This window comes from Cupressus sempervirens, chromosome 1 (assembly GCF_028749045.1).
Source record: "Cupressus sempervirens isolate cs-2001-9-10 chromosome 1, ASM2874904v1, whole genome shotgun sequence".
Taxonomy (NCBI): domain Eukaryota; kingdom Viridiplantae; phylum Streptophyta; class Pinopsida; order Cupressales; family Cupressaceae; genus Cupressus; species Cupressus sempervirens.
The window spans coordinates 131,360,188-131,377,489 of NC_143118.1; the positions used below are offsets into that span (position 1 = coordinate 131,360,188).

Genomic DNA, 17,302 nt, shown 5'->3' on the forward strand with positions numbered 1-17,302 from the left:
ACAATTTCCATGGGAAACTATACCTTGATAGATGATTTCTTTATCATAGATTTGGTTGATACAAATATCATATTGGGCATCCAGTGGATGGAGACCCTTGACTAGTATACCCAAAGTTCCAAGAGGATGGACTTTTCATTCTAGACGGATGGCAAGAAGGTACTGCTAAGAGGAATGTCAAATAAAGGATCAAGGGAAGTAACAATCAAGAAGATGAAGACCATTTCTAAACATGACATAATCCCATACGCTGCAAGTAAAAACATGATTGTCAACACTTTACCCCATTCCTTGGATAATTTGTGGGCCCATCTATTGGTCGAGCACTCCAAGAACACTTTTGCATGTCAGTTGATGGATGCCTATATACATGATGAAAGATACCAATTTATTGATGATATCATTTACTACGGCGATAAGATTTGCTTGGTACCGAAACTGGAGTTGAGACAGAAGGTTTCCAAGAATTGGTTTTGCATTCGCTTGGGGACAAGCAAATTTTGGGACGGAGGGATTGTAATGTTCCCATCATAAAATAAATATTTAATGAAACCTTTGTTAATGGGCCGATTGATTTACTATATCTCAGACCCTTTTTTATTTAATTGTTTCTGTAGGTAGTTGTGGCCATTGGCTATCTTTGTAAACCCTTAGAAAGTTTCTCTGACGGGTATTTAAGCACGGCATGTAGGTAGTAGTTGGTATGCGATTTAAATTATTTCTTTGTATTGCGAATCCCTGTTGGAGTTCTGTATTGCTCGCCATTTCGAAAGTGAGAGATCTTCCCTATTTGGCCTTCCGGTTCGGTGGGATTCAACCCTTACCCTATTCCGCTTGCGTACTACTTGACTTGGATCTGGCAAGTCGGAGCGCCACCTTTGTCTGCAAATTCAGTTTATAATTCATTGTGATATAAGTACTATTTTATGTTTGGTGTACCTTCTCTATATTATCTCTGTGTGTTTGCATTTGGATATTTAATTCAACATTGATTCTTCCCTTGACATACATATTCACTATCGTACGACCTCAAGTAACACCTACTCAAATATCCGGCGTCACCATGCAAACTGTAATATCCCTTTCTGGATATTCTACTAAAAACCGAGATATAGATTTGCAGATTTAAAATTGAACAATAAACTGGCACTTGATATAAATTTCGGAACTTAAAACAAATTGTGACCTGCAGATTTGCATTCAAAGAAACTCAAAAAAACTTGTTTTATTTCTTCAATAATCAAAGTACATATTAAAACTAGGAGTTAACTCAAGTAACTCAAAAATGCGCTACTGTATTATATATCAGCAATACAATAACGTGCAACAACTCAAGTAATCCAATCTTATAAACAGAAAATGACAGTCAGATTGGAAATATAAATGAAACCTGTAAGAAGGCTAGGTTTGCGTCCAACTTTCAAACGCTTCTCCAAGGGTTTGCGTCCTAAAAGAAGAAACCAACAACTGTTTCTAGTTCCCAGATTAATATTTGCTTGAATATTATAATCTTCATATATCCTCCCATGTGAAGCTTGTTGTACCTTTTATCCCTTTTCCCAATGTGATGCACGCTCTTGTAGGCAATGTGGGATAAAGCACTTTTTTGTCCTTTAGTCACTTAAGTGACATAGTACCTTTTTAAAATAAAGTGACACATTAAATGAACTTAAATAGTCACTTAGTCAAAACCCACATAATCATCAGGCATTAAAATATCTGATCAAACGAACTCGGATAAGCACGTGCAATAGCTCTTTGGAAAGCTCTCAGTGAGATGCTTCCAAATCGACACTGGCATATCAAGAATACTGAGCTTTGTTTACTTACTAAAAATAGTAAGCATCTGGACAACTTGTCAAAACTGCTTTGATGGGTCTGGAACTGGAAATGTCTAGGCCAAATCTCAAACTGAACTCTGTAAAGAACCTTTTTGCCCCCGAAACCTAGGTGAAGTGAGCTAACCACACATAAATATAAGGTCCCAAAAAAAAGGGACATTACAAAGCCTCCCCTCTCAAAGATTGCTTGCTCTCATTTGATCCCATACTCGCTTTGAGAAGGCAATTCTATTCTTTAGTCAATATAACCCGGCATGCATCATCTCAAATCTCGAATGGCGAAACAGTACAAGAGGAATCGATGTGCCAAATAACTGAATGCCAAGGTCCCAAGGCTCACCAGTAAGGGTCACCAACTGCCATTTGCTGCTGCCTTGAGTACCAAAACCCTCAGTTAGAATGAATGTCTCACTCCAGGAGTGATCCTGCGAGTCTCTACTGTCAAGTGGAAATGGGAGCTCGACACTATGCCAATATTCTCCACAAGATGATAACATCCAAATTCTCCTCGTAGCTCCCCGATGAAAGGCAATACATAAGGATGCTCCCCCTAGATCCCAAGTGAGAACTCACACGCTGTCTGAGATACCTCTAACCAAGTCCTTTAATATCTACACCATTGTACCACTGTACCACCCCTGTAACATCTGTACTGATGATAATGATAGATCCGACCAATCTAACTCAATCACTATATCACCTAGGTGAAAACGAAGTAATCCTGAACTCTGGATCTCTGATATGTCAGAAGGCTTAAACACACAGATCATAACCCTGTGACTGTGTAACAACACAACATAAACCACCAGATATAAGATACTATTAGTACCTGGATTCCTGATCACCCAATCAACATGATCTTGGTTAAAAGAAAGAGTGGTTGGTGAATCACCAACATCATGAATGCTAACATTGTCTCCAGTATACTGCTGAGTACACAATGTAGACGCCTCCTGTGGTACGTAGGGTAATGTATGCTCTCCCCACTCAGCTGCAAATAACTCATTAACCCTTGAATGCCAAATAGAATCAATGGATATACTACCACCATACACAGACAAACCACTAATAGCTGGAATATACCTACAAGTAAAATCACCAATCAACAAGTAGCCCGTGTCCATCTCATAAGAGCTAGGTGATAAAACTCTGGGCAAGCTGAAAATTCCCTCAGTGCATGCAAAGGATAAATTTGAACTTCCCATTCCACCATAAGTACTCTCGTTCATGTCAAGGTCTTCATAAAAGGAAGGTTCACCATTACTTGAAAACTCTGAATTATCCTCACTTGTTGTATCACTAAACATGTCCTCCTGTAAAAATGTACAGCTGCTGTCATAAAAATCAGAATTTTCAATCTTATCCACTTGCTGATCCATAAAATTGTTCTTACCATAGAAAGTTTCAAATGGGGAACACGTGATTGAATCACATTGTTTGCCTTCACATCTACCCACTTTATTAATTACTTCAATGATTTGTGTGATTTCTTGTGCCCTTGAACCATGGTTATCTTCTTCATAGGTAGCTGTCCTACTCATTTGATTTTCACCTTTGTGGATGGTGTAATGCGCTAAGCTCAATTGAAGGCATAGCTCATCGATTTCATTCTTTTTGTCCTTCCCAAATTTAATTGCTAGATCTCTATCCATTAAAAGCTGCAAGTAATCATATTTTATCATTTTCAAGGTTTCAAAAATAGTTCGTAAGAGAGGACTTGAGACACCACATACATTTCCACACCTCTCTTCAATCACAATATTCCACATGAGATCCTCAACCAAATTAGAAGCTTCATCCATCCTTGTCAACACTTGGACAAATTTGTCCTCTTTGACCAAAAGCATATCCAATGAGTCCAGGGAAGATAATGGTTTTTGATCATCTCCTTCAAAACACAAATGGGCTGTTCTCCAAAGAATTTTCTGATTTCTCATCACTTAGGGGAACAACAGTTTCAGATATATCATCTAACTCAACCTGTGCTAGTTCAGCTATCTTGCCCACATTGCAGTCCCTTCGCTCCTCATTATTTGACATAATTTCCAGCTTAGTATCACCATAGAATTTGTCCAAGTCAATTTCCATGTCGCCAAATAGGATGCTGGGGTTTTCCTTGTCTGAATACGAAGGGCAGTTGCCATTATTATTGTTTTGTATGTTATCATGCAAAGACTGCTCTTGTTTTTTAGTACTACTATCAAGCTGATTAATGTCTTCCTTATGCAAATTTGTGTAACTGTCCTCTGCAAGTAGATCTCGAGCCAATTCAAGGTATTTGTTTCTTATTGAATCCGGCTTGTTTTGCAGTTCTAATTGAAAGTCCACATAATTAATGAAAGGAAAGTCTTTTTGAAGCTTTAGCGGAAATTTGATAGAATCATCATGCAGTCTTCTCACTTCAGTTTTACATTTATCAAGATCTTTGACTTGTCCATCATGAGAGTACCTTGAATAGTTATTTTTTTGAAGATTTGCTGTAGACATGATCTCGAATTTTGCGTCTTCAAATCTTCCTGTCTTACTATGCTTGTATTAAAAGACTGATCAAGATCTGTTGTACTGCTGCATATTAAATAGCTACTAAACTGTCACCTGCAGATGACGCCAAAGATACCAGGTCTGAACTTCACCTCCACACCCGACCCGGCTGCTAGCTGAATGTGCTGCTGAATACGTGACTCCCTGTCGAAATACACTTGTAGTACTGCCCACGTTGTGACTGGAGGTAAAAGGACGTCACTATCAACTGTTTAAAGCACCCGTGAATATCCTGTTCTAAGAGTTGAAAGCCATGTTAAATATTGCTACTGCTCCCTGTCAAAACCTCTGTCCCAGAACTCTGCCTCCTTTAAGCTCTGCAGGGAAAGAAATGTTTTGTACTCTCCACCGAAACACATATGGTGTTGTAATCTGCTCAGTATGGCATGCCCAGCCTTCACTCTTCTTACATGAGTTTCTTCAAATGTTGAAGGTTACTGGAGTTTGAATCTTTATTAGATCTGACTATGCTATGAGTTCCTGCAATAACTCTGATATCATTGTGCTGTTCTATAAGAAAATGCTGTATGAATGTAATGAGAGGAATTTAGTCAAGCAGTTTCCAGACAATCTGGATATAACCTAGTGTCACTGTAATACTGGAACCCAGACACATATGTGTGCTCCCATACGCAATCAAACTCAACCCAACTGTGACCTTCCCACGATATTCAGAAACTTGCAAAATAATGCACATAAAAAGAACTTACTGTCGTAAGAATGTTACTTTGATTAGCGCAATGGGGCATATACACACTGATTCATTAGATAGTTTATTGCCAACTGGGACTAACTTCTCAATGTGCTTGCTCAACCCGTGTGATTGCCTTATAATTGCTTGTGGATGCTACTTTGAAATCCCTTACAAGATGATTGCACTCACTTCCCCTGATACCACGGTAATATTCTGAATAATGTTGCATTATTTTGTTTGCTGATGTTTCCTAGTATCATATAAGTTTCATTAAACAGCAGGATAAGAGAAAGCATGATCCACACTGTGCTCTTTTGGTTTACCCACTTCAGCTTCCTGTACTTGTTCTGTAGATCCTATCTCAATAGGTAGCCTGTCTTCTCCTTCCAAATCGGATACCTGTGCCTTAGTCCCACAATGTACATCTGTGAAGGAAGATGATGGCAAAGGCGTAGAACTGTAGCTAACTGCTCTTACACTTGGTGCTCTATTGTCTGCAACAGCAACATCTGCAGGGGAAATTGCATGTTTCTGATATCACTGTAATATTGTAGCCTTTAATTTTTGTATGCAAAGCTGGTGGATAACTGAGGAACAATTTTCGTCAAACTGTTCTCATGCATGAAATGTAATACCCTCAACTAGATTTGAAACAAATTCTAGTTTCCGAACTCAGAATAATTACTTCAAACAGTTGTCTTGAAACTCAATTCACAAAGACCTGTTACTATTATATTACTGCAAAGCACTAACAAAATAATATAAGCAGAACAATCATTGTTTATACCAATAACCGGGTTTATTCTCATATATCAGAGGTGAGATTATACAAGTACTGCATCCAGGCTGTTTATCAGTAAATTAAATCAAACCTGAATACACAGGTAGAGCGATTGTTTGATGCTTAATGAAGGATGTTTGTGGTAATATTACAACCAGTTGTTTAGTAATGCATACCTGTACCATTAATTCTAACTGTCGAATATCCACTCACATTTAATGGGGTTCCTGATAGGAATTATTGCTGAGCAAGGTCATGTACCATTATTGCCTCCAGAATTCATTAAGCCCACAACTGCTGTCGACTAACAAAGACCATGTTCTAATTGTTGGCGTGACTCAGGGAAAACCCGTGTACCTGGTGATTGCTGTGTTATGTTGATTTAAATCTTAACGTATGTAACCTGTGGCCCTGGCTAACGTCTGATTCCTCCTTCATGCAACATTTAAAACTGCCCCCATATGCTTCAACGACTGTGATAAACTCCGTTCAATCCAAACTCATGCAATGTTAGTTCCCGCACGATGTGCCGGAATCAGTGTGACATGACTGTGCTTGAGTCATGGATGCCTGCTGGTTGCTCATGAGGGGTGACAAACCGGTTATTGCCTCAGAGAAGAAACAACCCAACTCCAGCCTTTCATAACCTGATAGCTCCCAGTAACATTTGTTTTGCCCTACGCATTGGAGACTCCGGTTCACCTGTGTAGCAATGCTCACCACTACCAACTTCATCGCTGGAGATACGAAACCACTTTCACATGCAATGCTATCAATATTAAAAGATGTCGTGGAACTTAACGCCCTGGGTAGAATGGCTGACCTGCTTCCCACTGTCGAGAACTCTTATTACATACTTCTTCCTCCTGTTAAATCACTTGTAATCTGAGTGCAATGCCCAAACAACCAATAGTTTAAACCCTACCAATCAGTGTCTTCTAGATGTGATAATGTAGAGATACTCGACTGGTTAGGTTTCTCTGTACTTAGGATAGCTACTGGTTCTCAAACTGATGGCAACAGTCCTACTATAAAAACTCTTCTTTCTGGAAGGAACCAAATTTGCTCAAAACTTCAGATTTGTGAAAAACAAAGAAACTTACTTCATACCTGAACTGAGAAACTTGTTTCTTGCCGATCTTTTGCCCAAACCATACAACTGCAACTCTAAAAGAAGCATGGGGTAACGTCCAGCTCCATCTGTTTCAGACTTGAGGGTTTTCGTCCTCAAAGCCTCAGACTAGTCACATTGAAGCAACCAGAACTCAGATTTCTTGTTTGTAAATTCTCTTGTGTGTTTCCATAGGATGGTAGGATTCTGGGCTCTGATACCATTGTAATATCCCTTTCCGGATATTCTACTAAAAACTGAGATATAGACTTGCAGATTTAAAACCGAACAATAAACTGGCACTTGATATAAATTTCGGAACTTAAAACAATTTGTGACCTGCAGATTTGCATTCAAAGAAACTCAGAGAAACTTGTTTTATTTCTTCAATAATCAAAGTACATATTAAAACTAAGAGTTAAGTAACTCAAAAATGCGCTACTGTATTATATATCAGCAATACAATAATGTGCAACAACTCAAGTAATCCAATCTTATAAATAGAAAATGATAGTGAGATTGGAAATATAAATGAAACCTATAAGAAGGCTAGGTTTGCGTCCAACCTTCAAATGCTTCTCCAAGGGTTTGCGTCCTAGAAGAAGAAACCAACAATTGTTTCCAGTTCCTAGATTAATATTTGCTTGAATATTATAATCTTCATATATCCTCCCATGTGAAGCTTGTTGTACCTTTTATCCCTTTTTTCAATGTGATGCACGCTCTTGTAGGCAATGTGGGATAAAACACTTTTTTGTCTTTTAGTCACTTAAGTGACATAGTACCTTTTTAAAATAAAGTGACACATTAAATGAACTTTAATAGTCACTTAGTCAAAACCCACATAATCATCAGGCATTAAAATAACTGATCAAACGAACCTGGATAAGCACGTGCAATAGCTCTTTGGAAAGCTCTCGGCGAGACGCTTCCAAATCAACACTGGGATATCAAGAATACTGAGCTCTGTTTACTTACTAAAAATAGTAAGCATCTGGACAACCTGTCAAATTGCTTTGATGGGTCTGGAATTGGAAATGTCTAGGCCAAATCTCGAACTGAACTCTATAAAGGACCTTTTCGCCCTCGAAACCTAGGCGAAGTGAGCTGGCCACACAGAAATATAAGGTCCCAGAAAAAAGGGACATTACACAAACCCAGCCTACACCGTACGGTATTTCTACTGGCTCCTCAACCGTACATCTTCCAATTTTCTATTGTACGACTATTTGGGATCACCATACATTTCCCCCACATCGTACGTCAAACTCCTACTCCACTGTGCGGACCCCATTTGAATGTAGGGGCTGTCTTCTGCTCCCACTGTACGACCATCACCCCACACCGCACACTCTTGCAACTCGTCGTATGACCCCTATTGCCACCGTATGAACATCACCTGCCACCGTACGAATATCACTGATTGCATGTTTGGCTCTTGTTGCTCCCAAATAGGCTTAGGATGACTTCCTCCAAATACATACAGGCCATATACATGCTGATTTCCTTCAAGAAACTACAAAGATTAAACAATTCTTCTTCCTAGGACGTTGGGAACACTACAGGGCATTACAATTAGCAAATGAGGATGAGACAATCATACATAGATATATGATTCTCTCACTCTTGCCATCACTCATCCATCTGTCCCTGATATATGTGTTAACTAATTAGTGGCCTCTTGCCACCGACTGCAATAATTCAACAGCTCACTGCTATATACTGTTGAACAAGGTTTAGTTCATATGATACATGGACAATGCTATTTTTGAAATACAATGAAGAGCCAGAGTCAAATTTATAAATGCAAGATACAGCACTCCTAAACAGAGAATAACAATCTTTTTTAATTTGATCTCACCATAGATTTGGTTTCTTACACCAAAATGACCACGTTGACAGATGTGCATCCAGAGAAAGGAAGTCTTTAAGTCATTTGCTGATTTCATCGAATCTTGGCGCTTTAGGATGTGAATGAGAACTTCATTCACAGTAACAGCCCCAGATTTTGTTAACTTGGAGATTGGGCAGGTTGCTGCAGTTCAAATGGTTCTGGGAAATGATATCTTCTATCTGTAATCTTCTACAGGTGCACCCAGATCAGACTCTAATCTTTGTGAATAACAGGCAGCTTTAGGGTTTCAATGTGGGTTGATCAGCATCTGTTCAGAAAATATAGGCATTCAGCTTATTCTGCTGTAAAAGTCATCCACTGTACTGGGATCAGTTTGGTGACTCCAGGGTTAGCTGGTACCATTCATCAAGGGTTCTTTTCCTCGCTTAGGCAACTTCCTCTGGCTGGCGCCTATCTGCAAATAATTATGATAATGCATAAATCTTTACTTTAAAATGTCAAATGGATGTAGGCAGCTCTGGATTTCGACTGAGGGTGAATTGTAGGTATTGATTCCAGCACCTAGCAAACCTTGAAAATGGAATGCAAACAAGATGTTGACACACTTAAAGATTAAATCCTTGTAGAGAGGAGCCTTACAATTGATAGGAACCTTAGGAATTCTTGGCATGTTATTAGGGTGGGAAGGGCTCAAACAAATTATGGACTCCTTTATTGAATGATTGGGATAGGTGCACAACTTTTATTATATGCATGTTCTAGAAGAAGGAAGTAGTAATACATACTCCCTTAGTTGAATGCAATCAGTTCTGCATAACATTCTTATACTGTAGCTGTTTTATTTTCCCATAATTAATTTCAGGCAGCAGCAATGGCTCCTATTATAACCCCTTGATTACATATGTAGGGGCCTAATGCTTTGCTTCACCGATATTTAGTTTTTCTATCTAATCTTGGGCTGCCCTTTAGTGCTTTACTTTCAACTTTATTTCTTTTGGTATTTGTAATCATCAGATAGTTTACAATTGAAAACTAAATGAACTGTTGATTGATTTTGCCATCTTCAATGTATTTTCTTCATATTTGATCCTTATTTTTCATTGCTTGTGAAGTGCAAACAATTAACTATGCATTTTGTTTTGCAGGAAGCATTACTAAATAAACTAATGGAGGGTGAATTCTTATCAGACGAGGAGAGGTTGAGAATCTCATCATCATTGATACATATTAGTTTTTCTTTTATTTAAAAAAAAAAATATTTAAAAGGGAACTAGCCATGCCATGAGTTTTTTGTTTTATTTTTTTTTGTCCCGGGGGGTGGGGGGTGCTGGATGGAAGATTCTCACTAACATGTCTACACTCCCTTTGTCAGTGTTAACTAGCTTTTGTATATAGAAGACTGTCATATCTTAAGGTGATCGGATTTGAACTCCTGAAAAAAAGAAGTCTTCTTTTTAAAAGTTTTCCTCACTACCATCCTTTGATCTGTTGCAATGTATCTTTAGAGGTTTTTTCGTTTGGTAATATTAAACTCAGAGGAAGGAGTGCATTGTAGGTACATGTTGGTTTGTTCTAAAAGACATGAAATTTGCAATCATCTGAAAAAAATTCAAGAAATTATGAACATCAACTTTTAATTTTATACGAGTGTATGGGCATTTCAAGTGCAAAATGGAATAAAATTAAACGTACCAATGCTTGTATGTGACTTTCTGAGAGTGTATTTTGAATCTGGGCTGGTTGCTTGTTGCATATGCATTAACATATTATATGGTAAATAAGTCAAACTCTGCTTTTTTGTGTAGAGTGTTTACCTTAAGCTAGAAACATTGTTCTTTTGGTGAGCAAATAAAGAGGGTAACTACCATTAGACATGCCGAAAACTAGAGCCACAGTAACTAGCAGGAGAACACAAAATCATGCCACCATATGCAGTAACAATGTTAGTGAAGTCAGAAAGGAAATGTTTTGATAGACACAGATTGCTCTGAATGATCATGGAGAATAAAATGACACAGACATGTTTTGTATTGTCATTTATTTTAATTGTTCACTTTCCAAATCCACTATAAGTTTGGTGATGAATACACGCTAAGTGACAAGTTTGCGCATCTAGAGCGAAACTCTGCACTTCCAACCAGTTTATAAAGCAACACTAATCCTTCTGATGACCTTCCCAGACATTCACAGCCTTCCCAAGTTTAGTTAAATAACAATTCACTTTGCCTAGCAAAGATAATGACACACAAAATGATCCCGTAAAGGGTATTGAACTCTAGATCACAGTGCACATGGCAAGGGTATGCTCACTAAATCTCAAATCTATTATTAAGTTCAAAGTCCCCAATATTCATAAAATGACTTAATTATATTTATTAATCAATTTGTCTAGAATTGATTTTAATCTAAGTTACTGGTTCAAGTTTGGTTCCGAGTTCAAAGTTCAAGAACCGGTTGGCAAGTTCATCAAAATTTTGGAAAGGGGTTTGGGTTCATTCGTTAGTACAAAAACAAGTAAAATATATATATATATATATATATATATATATATATATATATATATATATATATATATATATATATATGAAGCATGAGTTGAAATTAGAATGTAGCGTAGTAGCATAAACACATTTAAACAACAAAAACACCATAAACTTGTAATCATAGTGAGCGTACCATCATATAGTTCAAGTAACAAGTTCAACAAGATTTAAAACATTTAAAATAAATCATTGCATCAAGTTCAAGTATCATTGTTCCATGTTTATTGTTCAACTAATGGAATAAAAATCTATTAATATTCTAGGTTCTTCAATCTTCATCTTCTTCTCCGACATTAGTTGACTTAGCAATAGAGCTAAGGCCAATGGGATCAGTAGCGACGACAATGGTATTGGCATTAGATTCTTCAAAATCATCTAGTATAAGCCGAGTAGTGGAACCATACAAATCCGCGACCTCTACACCTATATCCCACTTCTTTGTCTCCCCTTCTTTGTATTCTTTACTCTTGTGCGAAAGAAGGCACAAGTTGAAATATATAAATACTAGGTTCTTTGCTCTTTTTGCTTGCAACCTATTGCGCTTCATCGAGAGGATGAAAGAATAGTTGCTCCAATTTCTTTCTAATGCAGAAGAACTAGCGACCTATGAAGACAACACACGATAAACTATTAAAAAAGAATTAATTCAATCTTATAATAATTTTAAAATTACTTTCTATTCATAATCTTTTGAAGATAAAGTGAGCTAATTTTTTTAAAATAAAATTGTAATGTCCCCATTTGTTGCCAGCATCAAAATTGTAGGGATTAGCCTAATATTGGATCCTCGTAGGCTAATGAGGATGGTTAGAGGGTCTTCTGAGGATTGATTCATCTCCAACATTTAGGGATTTATGGATTTGGCCTTCATTTGATATCATTTGGACTCCATTTGCCATACTATGTATAGGAAGTCAAGAGTAATAGAGATGGACTCTTTCTATTTTAGAAAGTGTATTTGGTCGCATGGGGAATTATGAGGAGAGATTCCTATTTCAGACGGCATGGCAATCAGACATGTATTTCAAGAGATATTAAAGTTCAAGTTACTTGAGTGAGCTATTTAAATATTTCAATGTTATTATAAAGTTATAAAGTAACTTAAGTGACTAAAAGATGAAATTGGCTTTTTATCCCACATTACCTAGTTGTTTGTGTCTTACCTCATATTGAGGTTATAAAAACGTGGAGCTACATTGGGATTGACATCATGAGATATGTTATTATCCAAAATATAAAAGGTTGCTTAAATGTGATTGGATTACTCTTGAGGATGAAACCCCTTGGGATAATTGAAGAAGTTGGACGTAACCGCGGCCTCTCGTTGGAGTCTTTATTTCAAAAGTGGAGTATAGTACGAGAAATCACATTACGTGGAACTCGCTCCAAGAAGTAAGTTATTAACAAATAGGAGCAGTTGTGTATTCTGAAACTAATGGACATTAGCATAAATTGATTCTCAGTATAGGGCAGACGTGAATAATATAACAGCAAGGAAATCATAGGGGTGTTAGTATTAACGTGATTGACTGTCAGTAGCATGGAGATTGTCGCAACTTGAAGGAGATTGTAGCGTTATCCATCATTGTCGCAACTTGAAGGAGATTGTAGCGTTAAGTTGTTTGGGAGGAATAGCATTTGATTTATGAAAATGGATACCCCGTTCAGCAGGTAGTGCATTATAAGCTAGGTGTATTAACAGTAAGGTGCGGAATTGTTAAAGACAGCTATAATAGCTTACGGGTGTTCATAGTCATCATAAGGGGTGCCAGCAACTACCTTCAGCAGCTTGATAACACATAGCAAGCAAGACTCCCTTGTATGTGCGTTACTGGCCACGACATCAGGCATTCAATCTGGTCACAGCAATACCAGTATTGGCTGCCACAAGTGACCGAGAGGAGATCGCAGACCAAACACCATTACTAGGGTCGGTTCCAATAGTTAACGCAGGGGTAGCAGTGGTATTGGTGTGGAGTTTACCTGAAGTCATACTCACACAAGTGCAGACGCAATTGGAGGTATACTGGCAGCCACACCTCAATTATCATCCAGGTTCCATTTTGTTAGTTCTGTATGCATTAAGTAAATGTCCATTCTCTGATTTGTGTAGACGTTCAGTATGTTATGCTAGCATCCTTCATATGTATGAAATTTGGGTAGTCTATTACCCATTGTTTACCTCTAAAACACATTATGAATGCTGAACCTTCTACCGTACATCTTGTTACATAGTTAATTCTCTATATTGTGGTGGGATTGCATTAGCTGGGTAAATCAGTCGGTTATCAATTTAAATATATTCTGAAATAGAACAGCAGTTGCCCTTGATGTACATGTTAAGTTCCTTACAGTGGTATTAGAACTTTCATACCAGGCTGCACACAAACTGTTTGACAAAATTCCGCTAGTCCAAGTTTGAATTTTTTGATCAAACCAAGCAGGGATCCTTACAAAAACTTACTTGTGATATAACTTTGATTGCAAGGGGCTGCAATTTTTTGAATCTTTGGCCATGGAGGTACGACCAACTATGAGCATCCTTCACAAACCGATGACTAAGAGCATCATTACGTAAACCTCTAGCATTCACAAACTCTAGGAACTCATTTGTGATTACATCTCTCATATCATCATCGGGAAAGAGTCTTCTAAATGCTACTTGGTCTGTGCCAGACACTTCTATATCTCTATAGGGTGGCAACATTCCTAGTAGATCACAATATTGAGAGCTATAGTAGTTGGGCGTCAAGGCATAGGCAAGCAAATGTAGTGGAGTGGTTGTTTTGTTCCATCTTTCAACAATGACTACTTGCAATTGTTTGAAGGTCTCTTGTGGATCTTGCTCCTTGTCATTTATAATTCACTTGATCTTATCAAGCATTGAGTCTATGCCATCATAGATCTCTACAAGGCAAGGCCTATCCATGTCAGTGTACCTAAGCATGCTCATAATGGACTTGATGAACTTAAGGAGATATTCCACATGTTCCCACCACAATTCATCTAATACCCTTTGCTTTATTTGGTTTGCCCTATTAGTGTTCCTTTGCTTTTCCATACACCCCAATTGTGGCTGATTACCATACTGCAAAGTGCCTTTGTCACTTGCACAAGTTGTCTCTCGAGGGTTATATTTGATGCAAAATGGGTCTTAGCAACTTGTGACATAATTTAGAGCAAAAAACAACTACTATTAGATACATATTTTAGAAAAGCATACACACTACACAAGCAAAATATAAAAAATCAGAAATTGTCAAATATTATAAATTAAATTACTAACTTGAGTTCAAGTTCATTTACCTTCAGTAGCTTCAATTTCGAGTAGGTTTTGAAAAGGAATTGAGTCATGTGATAGTTTGTGACAAACATCTGGATATCATCAACCTCTTCATATACTGTTTTGATCCACTTAGTTTGGTTCCCAATCTTTTGTAGCATAAGATTGAGTGAATGGACCACACATGGTGTCCAAAAGATATGTCGATATTGCTCTTCAACCAAGAAACCAATAACATTACAAATCTTTGCTTTGTCCATTATGACTTGGACAACGTTTCTAACATCCACTTGTTCAATGGCCTCAATTAGGATATTAGCAATAAATGGCCCATTTTGTACTTGCCCCTCACAGTCCACTGCTTTCAAAAACATTGCCCCTTTAGGGGACACCCCAAGGACATTGATCAAGGGACGGTTCTTGGAATCCTTCTACACATGTAATACAATTGTCATTGCTATCTCAACCCATGAGTCCTTTATGGGCTTTAGTTATCTTCAATCAGCTGGACCTCTTGATCCAACAAGGTGGTGTGTACTCTCTCAAACTAGAGGCCATAATACCCTCTTGGAGTTTCATTGGCAGGTACAACATGTCCCCCCAAAATGGAGAGTGAACAACATTAAAGGACAACCCATTTGCATACAAGCATCTTCCCACCTTAATTTCAACAATTTCTCGAGTTTTATTTTGAAAAACAATTCCTAGTGGTCCCTTTCTTTTGTAAGGGTTACAATTTCAGTCTCAGTGTCCGCTGAGGTACTAAAAAAGGGTGGTTTTGTACCATAACATCTGGGGGGAGTTGCATTCCCTTTGCTCTTTTCTTACTTTTATTGCTACCGAGTTCGATTGCCCTACGTGCTCTCTCTCTAGCTGCCTCATGCTCTTAAATATATTTTAACATAGTTGCATTTGGTATAGCGGCACCTTTTTTGCCAGGGTATTTCTTGACTCCTCTTCGAGTGTATCCACACAAATGACCTACCACACGATAATAAGAATAGATTCTTTCTACACCACAACCTCGAGATCTCACAAATGACCTATCGCACGATAATAAGAACAGTTTCTTTCTACACCACAAGCTCGAGATCTCCAACGGAATGCACCACCTCCTAGAAGGGATCTTACAATATCTACATACTTCTGTAGAGGAGAATCAGAATGGGGTTCTAATCTTTGTTTGGTATTGCCTTTTGATGGAGAGGTAGATGCCACTGTGGTTCCTTTTCCTATGGCAATAAATTGTATACTTGTTCATTTTATATGCTAGACAATGAAAAATTCTGAAAAAAATAGAAAGATCGTATGAAGAATGGAAGAGAAATGGAAAAATTAAACAACTAGAACAAAAACAAAAGTAAATGGAACAAGAACTTACCTTTTCCAGCCATTGTAAGCTTGCAAATGTGTAGGAATGAGGCACAAACACTTGAAGAACACACACAAATCATTCTTCGAACTCCTTGCACAAATGAACTCTTGCGCAACCACCTATTTGCTCTTGCTTAAGACAAAATAACCTGTTTGAAAACAGAAAATGAAAATGAGAGGCCACCAGAAACATTTCATAACAAAATTTTAGAGTTGTGGACGCCAATTTTTTTTTTAAATTTTGCAAAAAAAACCTGTTTTTTGCTATCTGCAGGCCCCACAATTCACTCTGTTCGAACTTGGTTCGCCGGTTTTCAGCATGCTCCACCTTGGTTTGAACTGGATTCCAAGCAGTTTGAACTAGCAGGGAAAAAATCGAACCCTGTCAGGATCACCAAGTGAATCGGCACCAAACCAAGGACAAGTTCAAATCTGGGCTGGTCCAGGGGCAAACCGTGGCAACTTATTAATATTTATAAGAATGACTTTAGTTAATTAATTTAATTACAAAGTAAAGTGGAAAATAATAAAATAATCTAAAGTTAGAAACAATAGCCGACCTAATATAATTCTTGGAGCTCTTTAAAAGGAGGTTGACCGGACATAATAAATCATAATGGATTTGCTGTTTCGTTGGCGATTCAGTTCCACCCTAGTTTGGATTTTCAATTTTGGAAAGTCTCTATAGGAGACAAAATTACAAGGATTGTTTCAGAAATAAAGATATCTGCAAGTATTCCTTACATGGAAATAATATTAAACATTCTGAATAGTACAAGTTCTTGATACATCCTGGGTACTTATCAATCTATTTTCTTGATATCAAGTTTAATATTCACGACAATCAAATATCATGAATGGAAGAAATAAGTATCCCAGATAACAATCAAGATACAATTCACAAAAGGCAGGAAGATACTTCTATCTGTACTTACAATGTCCTTGCGGCTGAAGATCATTAATCTTATATTCGCCTTTTTCTGCAATATTGCAAGGCATATATTTGAAGATGGAGTAGTTTATTTGGGCTGCAAAGTCATATATTTATATCTTTGGCATCTATATTTGGCATTATTTTTTGCGTTGATGTTGGTGAGTCTATATGTCCTTACTTCTATCTGTACTTACTATGTCCTTGCGGCTTTGGAGCTCATTAATCTTATATTCACCTTTTTCTGCAGTATAGCAAGGCATATATTTGAAGATGGAGTAGTTTATTTGGGCTGCAAAGGCTTATATTTATATCTTCGGCATTTATTTTTGACATTATTTTTTGCAT

At 37.6% G+C, this 17,302-nt stretch overlaps 1 protein-coding gene across 6 annotated transcripts in view; it reads left to right on the top strand.

Moving 5' to 3' along the window:
* The window catches only part of LOC149576515 (uncharacterized), a 122,522-nt gene that overhangs the window by 66,535 nt on the left and 38,685 nt on the right, over positions 1-17,302 (top strand). For all 6 annotated transcript variants that reach the window (XM_089817588.1, XM_089817577.1, XM_089817589.1 and 3 more), the window contains one exon: positions 9,969-10,021. In XM_089817588.1, the coding sequence (XP_089673714.1) occupies positions 9,969-10,021 (53 nt within the window). The remainder of the gene's footprint in view (positions 1-9,968; positions 10,022-17,302) is intronic.